Source organism: Pangasianodon hypophthalmus, chromosome 9 (genome assembly GCF_027358585.1).
Source record: "Pangasianodon hypophthalmus isolate fPanHyp1 chromosome 9, fPanHyp1.pri, whole genome shotgun sequence".
Classification (NCBI taxonomy): domain Eukaryota; kingdom Metazoa; phylum Chordata; class Actinopteri; order Siluriformes; family Pangasiidae; genus Pangasianodon; species Pangasianodon hypophthalmus.
The window spans coordinates 5161382-5173881 of NC_069718.1; the positions used below are offsets into that span (position 1 = coordinate 5161382).

Genomic DNA, 12500 nt, shown 5'->3' on the forward strand with positions numbered 1-12500 from the left:
TCTTACCCCCCAGCCAGAGGAAGTCGTTGACGGAGCGCAGCAGCTCGACGGCCATGTGGTAGTGCACCAGAGCGTCCTGTAACATGCCCGCCTGCAGACACAGATCCCCCACGTGCTTCCTCATGCGGCCCTGACAGCGCTTCTTATAGTGCCTTACAGGAAAGAGACGGGGAAGAAGAAGACCCTCTCTTAGGCATGCTTAAATTCATTAAAAAAAAAAAAAAAAAACACACAAGATTCATTTACTCTTCAACTTCAACAACAACAACAACATCTGGAACAGTGTTTATCACGAACACAACACAACGGCTCTGTAACAAGTGACTGCAGAATAGCAACTTCTACAAAAGTGTTTTCTCAAGGGAAGAAGCAGAGCATCGGGGACAAGATCAAGGACAGAAAAAGAAAGAAAAGAAAAGAACAACCACAGACTAAATCCTCGTCTCTGTCCGGTTTGGCAAAGGAGCAGACGAGGGCTGAATGAAAGATTACGTGGACAGAACAGTAGGAAAGAAAACGTGGTTATGAATGTAAGGAAGGAAACGGTGTGTGTGGTCCGGGGAGAGATAAATAACGACAGTGTAACATGACCTAGACCTAGTGCAGAAGCTCTGAGCCTCTGAGAGACGTGAGGAGGAGTCCAGACACACGGCGGGGGACGAGTGAGACGGGGACGAACGTCACTCCGACTCCACTATCAGCTCACCTTTTCACACCCGACAACATACTCACACGACAGTGTGCAAGGAAGCAAAGAAGAAAGAGAAATACAACAAAGCAACACCAAATAAATAGAAATAAAAACAAGAAACAAGGGGGGAAGAAACTTAGAGAAAAAAAATATTCCAGACTTATTTCATCTGGAATATTTAACAGGTTTAGCTTAAACACAAACAAATTAGTGAATTAGTACAGACACATAAAACACATACACACCATTTTATCTACAAACTCACATACAGCATGTCTTGTAATAATAAATATATAATATAATGTATAATAATAATCAATATGAAAAGTATAATATAATAACGTAAAGACAACAAGACCATTTTTCCTTTTCTGATACTGAAACTACAAAATAAAAGAAAAATATTTAACTGAAAGCCTTCACAGTTAAACTCTTCCACACACTTACACTGTAAATAGAATAAATAGAATAAATAGAATAATGTAAAAATATAATAAAATCAATCCTAACAAAAGAAAGACAAGTCTCTTTATACGCAAACATTCCCAGTTCCAAAATTTTTTTTTCAAAATCTAATTCCAATCGTTGCTGTTGTTTTTTACCAGATCAGATATCTGATATGTTTTCTCTCAGATCCGATCCAGCGTTTTGTTTTTTTCCCCTGATACCGGTCCGATACTGAGAGTGGATATCACACCACTGCCTTCTTTAATATTAAAATAATAATAAAATAAATTAATGAAGTTAATTATTTTAACTGTTTAAACTATCCATGTTCAGTTTTCTTGCTATTTTTAAAAATCAGGAAAAGGAAAAGACATGAAATGTGAAACTCGTGATTTTATATTTCATCTCATTTCTCCGTTACATTGTTTCAGACTTCAGAGCTGCAGAAGAATGTGAGGAACAGGAATGAACCTGGAAACATCTCTGACTGTGAAAATTCCCGGAGCTGCACGCTGTCATGCTTCATCCGCTTCATCAGAGATGGCTGAGCTCCATGATCTGGATTAACTGAGAAATCTGAAATATTATTAACGTGCCTCTGAGGAACTCACCTGCTGTCCGTGTCCAAGCCGACGAAGTCCTTCTTCTCGAACGGCACGCACAGGAGCGGGATCTTATCCCCGGATTTATCCGTAGCCCGATCCAGTCTTTTGGACTCGAGCACGATGAAGATGGACTGGATGAAGTCCTCTACGGTCTTCTCGAGCTCGGGGCAGTTGTCGTATCCGGGGAAGAAGGCGACGTCGGGTCGCTGGAGCTCGGCGGTGGCGTGTCCGCTCAGACCGAACGCGAGCAGGCGCGAGTCGTACAGCGCCGGTCCCAGTCTCTCCTTCATGGCACGGAATCTCTCGGACGTGAGCGCCCACTCGCTGCCCGCCGCCGGACACCAGGCCACGGCCACCAGCCCCACGGCCCTGCGGTGCGACTGGAACTCGCCCCACTCCCCGTTCTCGGGGGCGTAGTGGTGCCGGTAGCGCACGGCCAGCGAGCGCTGGTTGTCTCCCACGCTCACCTGGCACACGCTCGCCACACGCTTGTACACGCAGAAGAAGTCGTCCTCGGGCACGGCGCCCAGCGGCTGCACCAGCACCAGCACCGTCTGGTGATCTTCAGCACACTGCAGGTAGTCCGGCACGCTCATGATGCCACACGGAGAGTCTGAGGAGGAAAACAAGAACAGGTGTTAAACCACAACTTACAGCGGGACGTTACAAACACAACCAGAAACACAAGAACATGTTACAAAGAGAAAACACAACCACGTCTAAACACCTGACCACATGTCATACCTCTACTCCTGTTCTTAATAACAATCACTTCACATGACTTCAAAATATCACATCACCATACTTCTATGAGAGACGGTGTTTCTACGATACACGATATAAACATCACGATATAAACATCACGATATAAACATCACGATATAAAGGCTTGATAACAAACTGCCAGAAAAGCAGGGAAAAATCTAATCTGATTATGTTTCAGTATCAAATCTTACCAACTGCTTCCAATTCTTTTATTACTGTGATTAAACTTTAATCACTATTATCAGCCATGTGTCAGAAAATTGTATCGTGATATCATTTATCACAATATGAATATTATACCATCATATCGCTCAGCCCTAACCTCAGAAATCATTTATCACATATTTAAATACACCACTTTGCAATTTTCATCCTGTCTCAGTGTTCCTTTACCTCCTGTATTATTACATACCGAACTATTATGTTCCTTAATGTTGGGTTTGATAAAAATATTACTTTTAAAAAGCCAGAAAATCTTCCATGAAGTCTGAATGAATGAATGAAATCTTAAGGCTGTATCACAAATGAGCTCTTGCTGCCTTTATAAGTGCACTACACATACAGGGTGTGAAATAACTTCTGTACACTAAATATTCACACTTAATTACCTGTACTACGTGTACAATATTACTTCTATTATATTAACTTGTTTTTAATAACTGTAAACTCTAATTCGCTTTAATTAAATGTAAAACCATAATAACGCTTGCAATACTAGCTCTATTAGCGAGGCCGAATCTCAATCGGCTCCACACTCCCTACCTAGGCGCACTCCATACAGTACAATAGAACGTAGTCAACACCCTACTTAGTGCACTACTCCTCTATCAGAGCGCCGTTTGGGATTCAGCCCTAGTTACTGCCGGTTATTATCACAACCACCAAAACAAACGCGACGCTGTAAATAAACACTGAAAACTCAAGGCAAATAAACACCAAACGCGACTCCTTACATACTCACGAAGTCAAATTACAATGACAATCATTAAAATGTGCTGTAATTTAGGAGAATATTTCACTTACATGAGGAAGCTTCCCTTCCAAAAACAGTGTCAGCTTTTCTTCGGTGGTTTTCAGCCAAGGACCTCGTTGCTATAGCGACAGCGCCATCTTGTGTTTGGGAGCACTAGGCTCACACGGTGGTTTTATACTCACCCTAAACATCATTTTAAATCTTTCAAACTGTAATATTTATATTTTATTCTTCTTTATAACTCAGGTTTTATGTCTCTTTACTGTTTCAATGCTTCCTGCTGAAATATCGCTGTGTTTATTACACTGGATGACAATGTGTGGTTTGGGATAAATAAATAAATAAATAAATAAATATCTTATTTTACTGGCATGTTAGTTTTCCATTACTTTTATGTTATTATTATTATTATTATTATTATTAGCCTATTTTTAAAATAATTTGTATTGGTATTATTTAATTTTTGTTGCTGCTTTTATTAGGGGGCCAAGCACCGAAGGTGTGCAGGCACCCTATTGTTCTTCTACCTTCTTCTTCTTCTTCTTCTTCTTCTTCTTCTTCTGTCTAGAGTGTTTACAGCAGTCCATAGAACCATCTTGTAAAAAGTTGTGAAATTTGGCACACTGATTTTGGAGGGTCTGAGGAACATTCTGATCACATTTGGGCCTAATTCTGAAGTATGTTTATGGTCATAACTTTTGAACCATGAGTCCAAAATTTAAAAGCCAGGCATCACTGGATCCCTGAGCTGAGACAAGTTCAAGGCACCCTACGACGTAATTGCCACCTAATTAGATTTTTTGATATTTTATATATATATTTTTTGCATTTATTAAAAATATATATACACTGCATTTATTATTATTTTTTGCCCATTATTAATGCCTATATATTTTTTTTTTATTGTTAATATTTTATTTGTTTCGCTGCTTTTATTTGTTGAGTTTTTATATTTGACTAATAAATAAATTAATTAAGTAATAAATAAATAAATAAATAAATAAATAGGGATCTCCGTACGCTAGATGGCGCAAACGGACACGACGCATTGAAGTAAAGAAGAAGAAGAAGAAGAAGGAGACGAAGAAGAAGGAGAAGACGAGGTCACGTGATCCCCTGCGCACTAACTTCCGGCTTGTGTGTGTAGTGAAGTCATGTAGCAGAGCAGGCGGAGAGATTATAACCCTGTAGTGTGTGAGAGTGTGTAAATGAGTGTATAAATGAGTGTGTAGGTGTGTGTAGGTGTGTGTTACTCCTCTCCTGAGCTGTGCGTGTGTGTGTAAATGAGTGTGTAGAGGTTTACGTGCTTTAAAGTTGAGATTAGTTTAGAGATTAAACGTTAAACATGTCGGTGCAGCACAGCGCAGAGAGCCTGGCCGGCTCCGGGGCCAATCTTCATCATCCTCATCATCCTCATCATCCTCACCCTCATCACCTTCCTCTTCCTCATCATCATCATCCTCACCTTCCTCATCATCCTCACCTTCCTCATCCTCATCACCTTCCTCATCCTCAGCTCCGTAAAGAGGAGGATTTGTGTAAAGATGGTCTGGGTTACGGTGTAGAGGAGGAAGAGGAAGAGGAAGAGGACAGTGAGGAGGACATTTCACCTGCACAGGACAACGACAAACCCAAAATCCTGCTGATGGGCCTCAGGCGCAGCGGCAAATCCTCCATACAGAAGGTCTTTACGCTTCATTAGTACATTTACATCTTCACTTTCAGCTTGTTTACAGCACACACTCTTTATTTCCTTCATACTGTTTCTTCCTCTCTCTGTTATACAGTCTACAGCTGTTTCCTCTCTCTGTTATACAGTCTACAGCTGTTTCCTCTCTCTGTTATACAGTCTACAGCTGTTTCCTCTCTCTGTTATACAGTCTACAGCTGTTTCCTCTCTCTGTTATACAGTACACAGCTGTTTCCTCTCTCTGTTATACAGTCTACAGCTGTTTCCTCTCTGTGTTATACAGTACACAGCTGTTTCCTCTCTGTGTTATACAGTATACAGCTGTTTCCTCTCTGTGTTATACAGTATACAGCTGTTTCCTCTCTGTGTTATACGGTATACAGCTGTTTCCTCTCTCTGTTATACGGTACACAGCTGTTTCCTCTCTCTGTTATACGGTACACAGCTGTTTCCTCTCTGTGTTATACAGTACACAGCTGTTTCCTCTCTGTGTTATACGGTATACAGCTGTTTCCTCTCTCTGTTATACGGTACACAGCTGTTTCCTCTCTCTGTTATACGGTACACAGCTGTTTCCTCTCTGTGTTATACGGTACACAGCTGTTTCCGCTCTCTGTTATACAGTATACAGCTGTTTCCTCTCTGTGTTATACAGTATACAGCTGTTTCCTCTCTCTGTTATACACTATACAGCTGTTTCCTCTCTGTGTTATACACTATACAGCTGTTTCCTCTCTGTGTTATACAGTATACAGCTGTTTCCTCTCTCTGTTATACAGTATACAGCTGTTTCCTCTCTGTGTTATACAGTATACAGTATACAGCTGTTTCCTCTCTGTGTTATACACTATACAGCTGTTTCCTCTCTGTGTTATACAGTACACAGCTGTTTCCTCTCTCTGTTATACAGTACACAGCTGTTTCCTCTCTGTTATACGGTACGCAGCTGTTTCCTCTCTGTGTTATACGGTACACAGCTGTTTCCTCTCTGTGTTATACGGTACACAGCTGTTTCCTCTCTGTGTTATACGGTACACAGCTGTTTCCTCTCTCTGTTATACGGTACACAGCTGTTTCCTCTCTGTGTTATACAGTATACAGCTGTTTCCTCTCTGTGTTATACAGTATACAGCTGTTTCCTCTCTGTGTTATACAGTATACAGCTGTTTCCTCTCTGTTATACGGTACGCAGCTGTTTCCTCTCTGTGTTATACGGTACACAGCTGTTTCCTCTCTGTGTTATACGGTCCACAGCTGTTTCCTCTCTGTGTTATACGGTCTACAGCTGTTTCCTCTCTCTGTTATACAGTATACAGCTGTTTCCTCTCTGTGTTATACAGTATACAGCTGTTTCCTCTCTGTTATACGGTACGCAGCTGTTTCCTCTCTGTGTTATACGGTACACAGCTGTTTCCTCTCTGTGTTATACGGTACACAGCTGTTTCCTCTCTGTGTTATACGGTATACAGCTGTTTCCTCTCTGTGTTATACGGTATACAGCTGTTTCCTCTCTGTGTTATACGGTATACAGCTGTTTCCTCTCTGTGTTATACGGTATACAGCTGTTTCCTCTCTCTGTTATACGGTACACAGCTGTTTCCTCTCTCTGTTATACGGTACACAGCTGTTTCCTCTCTGTGTTATACGGTACACAGCTGTTTCCGCTCTCTGTTATACAGTATACAGCTGTTTCCTCTCTGTGTTATACAGTATACAGCTGTTTCCTCTCTCTGTTATACACTATACAGCTGTTTCCTCTCTGTGTTATACACTATACAGCTGTTTCCTCTCTGTGTTATACAGTATACAGCTGTTTCCTCTCTCTGTTATACAGTATACAGCTGTTTCCTCTCTGTGTTATACAGTATACAGTATACAGCTGTTTCCTCTCTGTGTTATACACTATACAGCTGTTTCCTCTCTGTGTTATACAGTACACAGCTGTTTCCTCTCTCTGTTATACAGTACACAGCTGTTTCCTCTCTGTTATACGGTACGCAGCTGTTTCCTCTCTGTGTTATACGGTACACAGCTGTTTCCTCTCTGTGTTATACGGTACACAGCTGTTTCCTCTCTGTGTTATACGGTACACAGCTGTTTCCTCTCTCTGTTATACGGTACACAGCTGTTTCCTCTCTGTGTTATACGGTATACAGCTGTTTCCTCTCTGTGTTATACAGTATACAGCTGTTTCCTCTCTGTGTTATACAGTATACAGCTGTTTCCTCTCTGTTATACGGTACGCAGCTGTTTCCTCTCTGTGTTATACGGTACACAGCTGTTTCCTCTCTGTGTTATACGGTCCACAGCTGTTTCCTCTCTGTGTTATACGGTCTACAGCTGTTTCCTCTCTCTGTTATACAGTATACAGCTGTTTCCTCTCTGTGTTATACAGTATACAGCTGTTTCCTCTCTGTTATACGGTACGCAGCTGTTTCCTCTCTGTGTTATACGGTACACAGCTGTTTCCTCTCTGTGTTATACGGTACACAGCTGTTTCCTCTCTGTGTTATACGGTATACAGCTGTTTCCTCTCTGTGTTATACGGTATACAGCTGTTTCCTCTCTGTGTTATACGGTATACAGCTGTTTCCTCTCTGTGTTATACGGTATACAGCTGTTTCCTCTCTCTGTTATACGGTCTACAGCTGTTTCCTCTCTCTGTTATACGGTACACAGCTGTTTCCTCTCTCTGTTATACGGTACACAGCTGTTTCCTCTCTCTGTTATACGGTACACAGCTGTTTCCTCTCTCTGTTATACGGTACACAGCTGTTTCCTCTCTCTGTTATACGGTACACAGCTGTTTCCTCTCTCTGTTATACGGCATACAGCTGTTTCCTCTCTCTGTTATACGGCATACAGCTGTTTCCTCTCTCTGTTATACGGTACACAGCTGTTTCCTCTCTCTGTTATACGGTATACAGCTGTTTCCTCTCTCTGTTATACGGTCTACAGCTGTTTCCTCTCTGTGTTATACGGTCTACAGCTGTTTCCTCTCTCTGTTATACAGCATACAGCTGTTTCCTCTCTCTGTTATACAGCATACAGCTGTTTCCTCTCTCTGTTATACAGTCTACAGCTGTTTCCTCTCTCTGTTATACAGTCTACAGCTGTTTCCTCTCTCTGTTATACAGTCTACAGCTGTTTCCTCTCTCTGTTATACAGTCTACAGCTGTTTCCTCTCTGTGTTATACAGTACACAGCTGTTTCCTCTCTGTGTTATACAGCACACAGCTGTTTCCTCTCTGTGTTATACAGTACACAGCTGTTTCCTCTCTGTGTTATACAGTACACAGCTGTTTCCTCTCTCTGTTATACAGTACACAGCTGTTTCCTCTCTGTGTTATACAGTATACAGCTGTTTCCTCTCTCTGTTATACAGTCTACAGCTGTTTCCTCTCTCTGTTATACAGCATACAGCTGTTTCCTCTCTCTGTTATACGGTCTACAGCTGTTTCCTCTCTCTGTTATACAGTATACAGCTGTTTCCTCTCTCTGTTATACAGTCTACAGCTGTTTCCTCTCTCTGTTATACGGTCTACAGCTGTTTCCTCTCTCTGTTATACAGTCTACAGCTGTTTCCTCTCTCTGTTATACGGTCTACAGCTGTTTCCTCTCTCTGTTATACAGTCTACAGCTGTTTCCTCTCTCTGTTATACAGTCTACAGCTGTTTCCTCTCTCTGTTATACAGTCTACAGCTGTTTCCTCTCTCTGTTATACAGTCTACAGCTGTTTCCTCTCTCTGTTATACAGTATACAGCTGTTTCCTCTCTCTGTTATACGGTATACAGCTGTTTCCTCTCTCTGTTATACGGTCTACAGCTGTTTCCTCTCTGTTATACAGTATACAGCTGTTTCCTCTCTCTGTTATACAGTATACAGCTGTTTCCTCTCTCTGTTATACAGTATACAGCTGTTTCCTCTCTCTGTTATACAGTATACAGCACAGTTACATGACCTCCATTTATTCATTTATTTACATTTCGACATTCAGCACAGTGCATGGGAATGTTTACATTGGCTAAAAGCTTTATTAGAAAGAAAGAAAGACATTTCCTAGTCATTTTCTGCTTAGTAAGGAATAAAATAAGAGAGAGCTACACCTATTATCATCTTATAATATTATTTTCTAGATAATATTATAGCTAGTTTTTTTCTTTCCCTCTGGAGTTCTTTCTTTCTCTCGCTTGTTCTTTCTTGCTCTCTCTAGTCCTCTCTCTCTCTCTCTCTCTCTCTCTCTCTCTCTCTCTGGATGCTGGATGTCTTTGACTGGACGTATGACTCTCTTGGTGTCTCAGGTTGTCTTCCACAAGATGTCCCCCAACGAGACGCTGTTCCTGGAGAGCACTAATAAGATCTACAAAGACGACATCAGCAGCAGCTCCTTCGTTCATTTTCAGATCTGGGATTTCCCGGGGCAGGTGGATTTCTTCGACCCCACGTTTGATTATGAGATGATTTTCAGAGGCACCGGAGCGCTTATCTTCGTCATCGACGCACAGGTGAGCTGTTCTCCTCGCTAGCTTTATCTTTCACTCACCTTGTCTGATTGCTGCTCACTCGCTTTTCCTTTCACTTTCTCATTTTCCTTTCATTTGCTTGTTTTTTTTTCTTTTGTCTGCTTGTTTTTTATTTGCTCTCTTTTTTTTCACTCTCTTTTTCTTTCACTCTCTCTCTCTCTCTCTTTTTTAAACTCTCACTTTTTCTCTGATCTTTCTTTTTTTTTCTTTCTCTAATATTTTTTGTTGCGCTGTATTTCTTTCATCTGCATATTTTTTTCTTTTGAGTGCTTGTTTTTCTTTCACTCGTCTTTTTCTTACAATTTATCATTTTTTTTCTTTCTCTCATTTCTAGTTGCTCAGTATTTCTTTTATGTCGCTTGCTTGTTTTTCTTTGATCACTCGTTTCTTCTTTCCCTCTCTCATTTTTTCAGTTGCTCGATATTTCCTCTGTCTGCTTTTTTTTCTTTCCACTCACTCGCTTTTGCTTAGACTTCCTTGTTTTTCTTTCGAGTGTTTTTTTCTGTCATTCGCTCAGTTTTTTTCTGTTGATCACTTGTTTTTTTTCTTTGTTTTTTTATCACTAATTTTTTTCAGTTGCTTTTCGTTTGTTTCGCTCACTAGATCATCTTTCTCTGAACTAGAGTTGTTTCTCATTTTGCGATATCAGACTCGGAGAGGTACATAGTTTTGATAAAAGCAGAGGGGGAGGGGCCAGTGACATCAGCCATGTGATTACAGGCAGATTAGCCCCGCCCACTTTACACAGAAATGAGCTTTGGTGCAGTGTTTATATGGGATTAGATGAAGATGGAGACGTCTCCGTGTGAAACTGAGCGCTCGTCTCGTCCTGCAGGACGACTACATGGAGGCTCTGGGAAGGCTGCACCTCACCGTGTCCCGCGCCTACAGAGTCAACCCCGACATCAACTTCGAGGTGTTCGTGCACAAGGTGGACGGTCTTTCAGACGACCACAAGATCGAGACGCAGAGAGACATCCACCAGAGAGCTAACGACGACCTGACAGACGCCGGCCTCGACAAACTGCACCTCAGGTGAACCTCGAGTCTCGCTGTGCGACTCTCAGGATTGTCTTTCGGGGAGGCATCTTTTATAAACCAAACCTGCTGAGATTATCAAAGCAAAACCTGAGGTTAAAACGCTTATGAGGCTGAAGAATAAATAAAAAAGTAAACATTATAAAATGGGTTTTATAAAGAAAAACAGAAATGAGATTAAAAACAAACAGAAGAAATAAAAAACTAGAGAGTTTAACAAAGCCTTTAGCAGTTTTTACTTTTTTAATTATGTGACGTTGAGGTTAATTGACTGGTTAAATATTTAAAGTACATAAAAACATGATATTTAAAAAGCAGTGCTTGGACCCCGATGATCGCTGCTTGCATTACTATTAATATTGTAAAAGGGAAACCTGATCCAAAAATTGGGTGAGATAAATACATTATGATGATAATAATAATAATAATAATAATAATAATAATGTGTTATTATAAATCACTTTTAGGTTACTAAGTGAATGTAAGCTAGTGGGATCAGCTAGCATGAACTTAAGACAGGTGTTCATTAATTATTAGCATTACTTGGCTGAAATATTCTATTAAGATTCTTAAAATTATTCTGAGAGCCTCACTGTCAGGATTTAAGGCTCTGTGTAGTTAGCATTAATGCTAGGTTTTCTCAAAAATGCTAGTTTTTCTCGAAAATGCTAGTTTTTCTTTCGCTCACTAGTTTTTTTTTTTTCTTCAACATGCTAGTTTTTCTCAAAAATGCTAGTTTTTCTTGAACATGCTAGGTTTTCTTGAACATGCTAGGTTTTCTTTCGCTCACTAGGTTTTTATTTTGCTCTTTTTTGTTCACTAGTTTTCCTTTCATTAGGTTTTTCTTTCACTCATTTTATTCTTTTTGTTTGCGAGGTTTTTCTTTTGCTCACTTGAACATTTTTCTTTAACTCTCTTTATTCATTACTTTGCTAGGTTGTTCTTTTGTTTATTTTTTTTCTCTCTAGCTTCTGTTTGCTCATTAGGTTTTACTTTCGCTTGTTAGGGTTTTTATTCACTTGCTAGGCTTTCACACAAGCTAATGGCATCAGTTAGCATGTTAGCATCAACTTATTGACATAAAGCTGATTTATATTATTAGCATGCTTATTCTTGTGTAAGATTCTTAAGATTGTTGTAGGAACCTCACTATAGGAAACTTCATTAGCATTATGCTAATGAGTTCATGCTAACTAGTGCCATTCAAGTTAACCTTTATTTATTCATTAACATTTTAGTTAGCATTTTGCATGATGTTTTCCTTTAATAATAACATATTGTGCATTATTATTATTATTATTATTATTATTATTATTAAGGCTAACAAATGAACGGAGTCTAGCGGGAACAGTTAGCATGAGCTGGTTGATGCTAACGCTCATGATTAGCATGCTAGGCTGAATGCTAGCGCAGGTTTTCATATAATAAATGTTACTCTTTTATGTACTTTAGAGCATTATATAGCTTTATTTATTTATTGGTAAAGTTATCATCATGTATTTATTTGTTGCTGTGTGTGTTTGTGTGTGTGTGTGTGTGTTTCAGCTTTTACTTGACCAGCATCTACGACCACTCGATATTTGAGGCATTCAGTAAAGTGGTGCAGAAGCTCATCCCTCAGCTGCCCACGCTGGAGAACCTCCTCAACATCTTCATATCGGTGTGTGTGTGTGTGTGTGTGTGTGTGTGTGTGTGTGGTCCCATTAGCTCCATTAGCCGTGCAGTGCTGAATTGTTTTGTTTTCTCCAGCTGACCTCTGTGTTTGTG

The 12500-nt window shown here is 40.3% G+C and overlaps 2 protein-coding genes across 3 annotated transcripts in view; one reads left to right on the plus strand and one right to left on the minus strand.

The window, feature by feature from the left end:
* The window catches only part of trappc9 (trafficking protein particle complex subunit 9), a 214056-nt gene extending 210443 nt beyond the window's left edge, over positions 1-3613 (minus strand). For both annotated transcript variants that reach the window (XM_034307425.2, XM_053236694.1), the window contains exons 1-3: positions 3532-3613; positions 1750-2356; positions 7-152 (exon numbers count right to left, since the gene is read on the minus strand). In XM_034307425.2, the coding sequence (XP_034163316.2) occupies positions 7-152; positions 1750-2339 (736 nt within the window). In that variant the 5' untranslated portion in view covers positions 2340-2356; positions 3532-3613. The remainder of the gene's footprint in view (positions 1-6; positions 153-1749; positions 2357-3531) is intronic.
* Positions 3614-4569: 956 nt separating this feature from the next.
* The window catches only part of rragcb (Ras-related GTP binding Cb), a 12914-nt gene continuing 4983 nt past the window's right edge, over positions 4570-12500 (plus strand). Inside the window, exons 1-4 of the mRNA XM_034307648.2 lie at positions 4570-5165; positions 9474-9677; positions 10531-10730; positions 12279-12393. Of these exons, the coding sequence (XP_034163539.2) occupies positions 4827-5165; positions 9474-9677; positions 10531-10730; positions 12279-12393 (858 nt within the window). The 5' untranslated portion in view covers positions 4570-4826. The remainder of the gene's footprint in view (positions 5166-9473; positions 9678-10530; positions 10731-12278; positions 12394-12500) is intronic.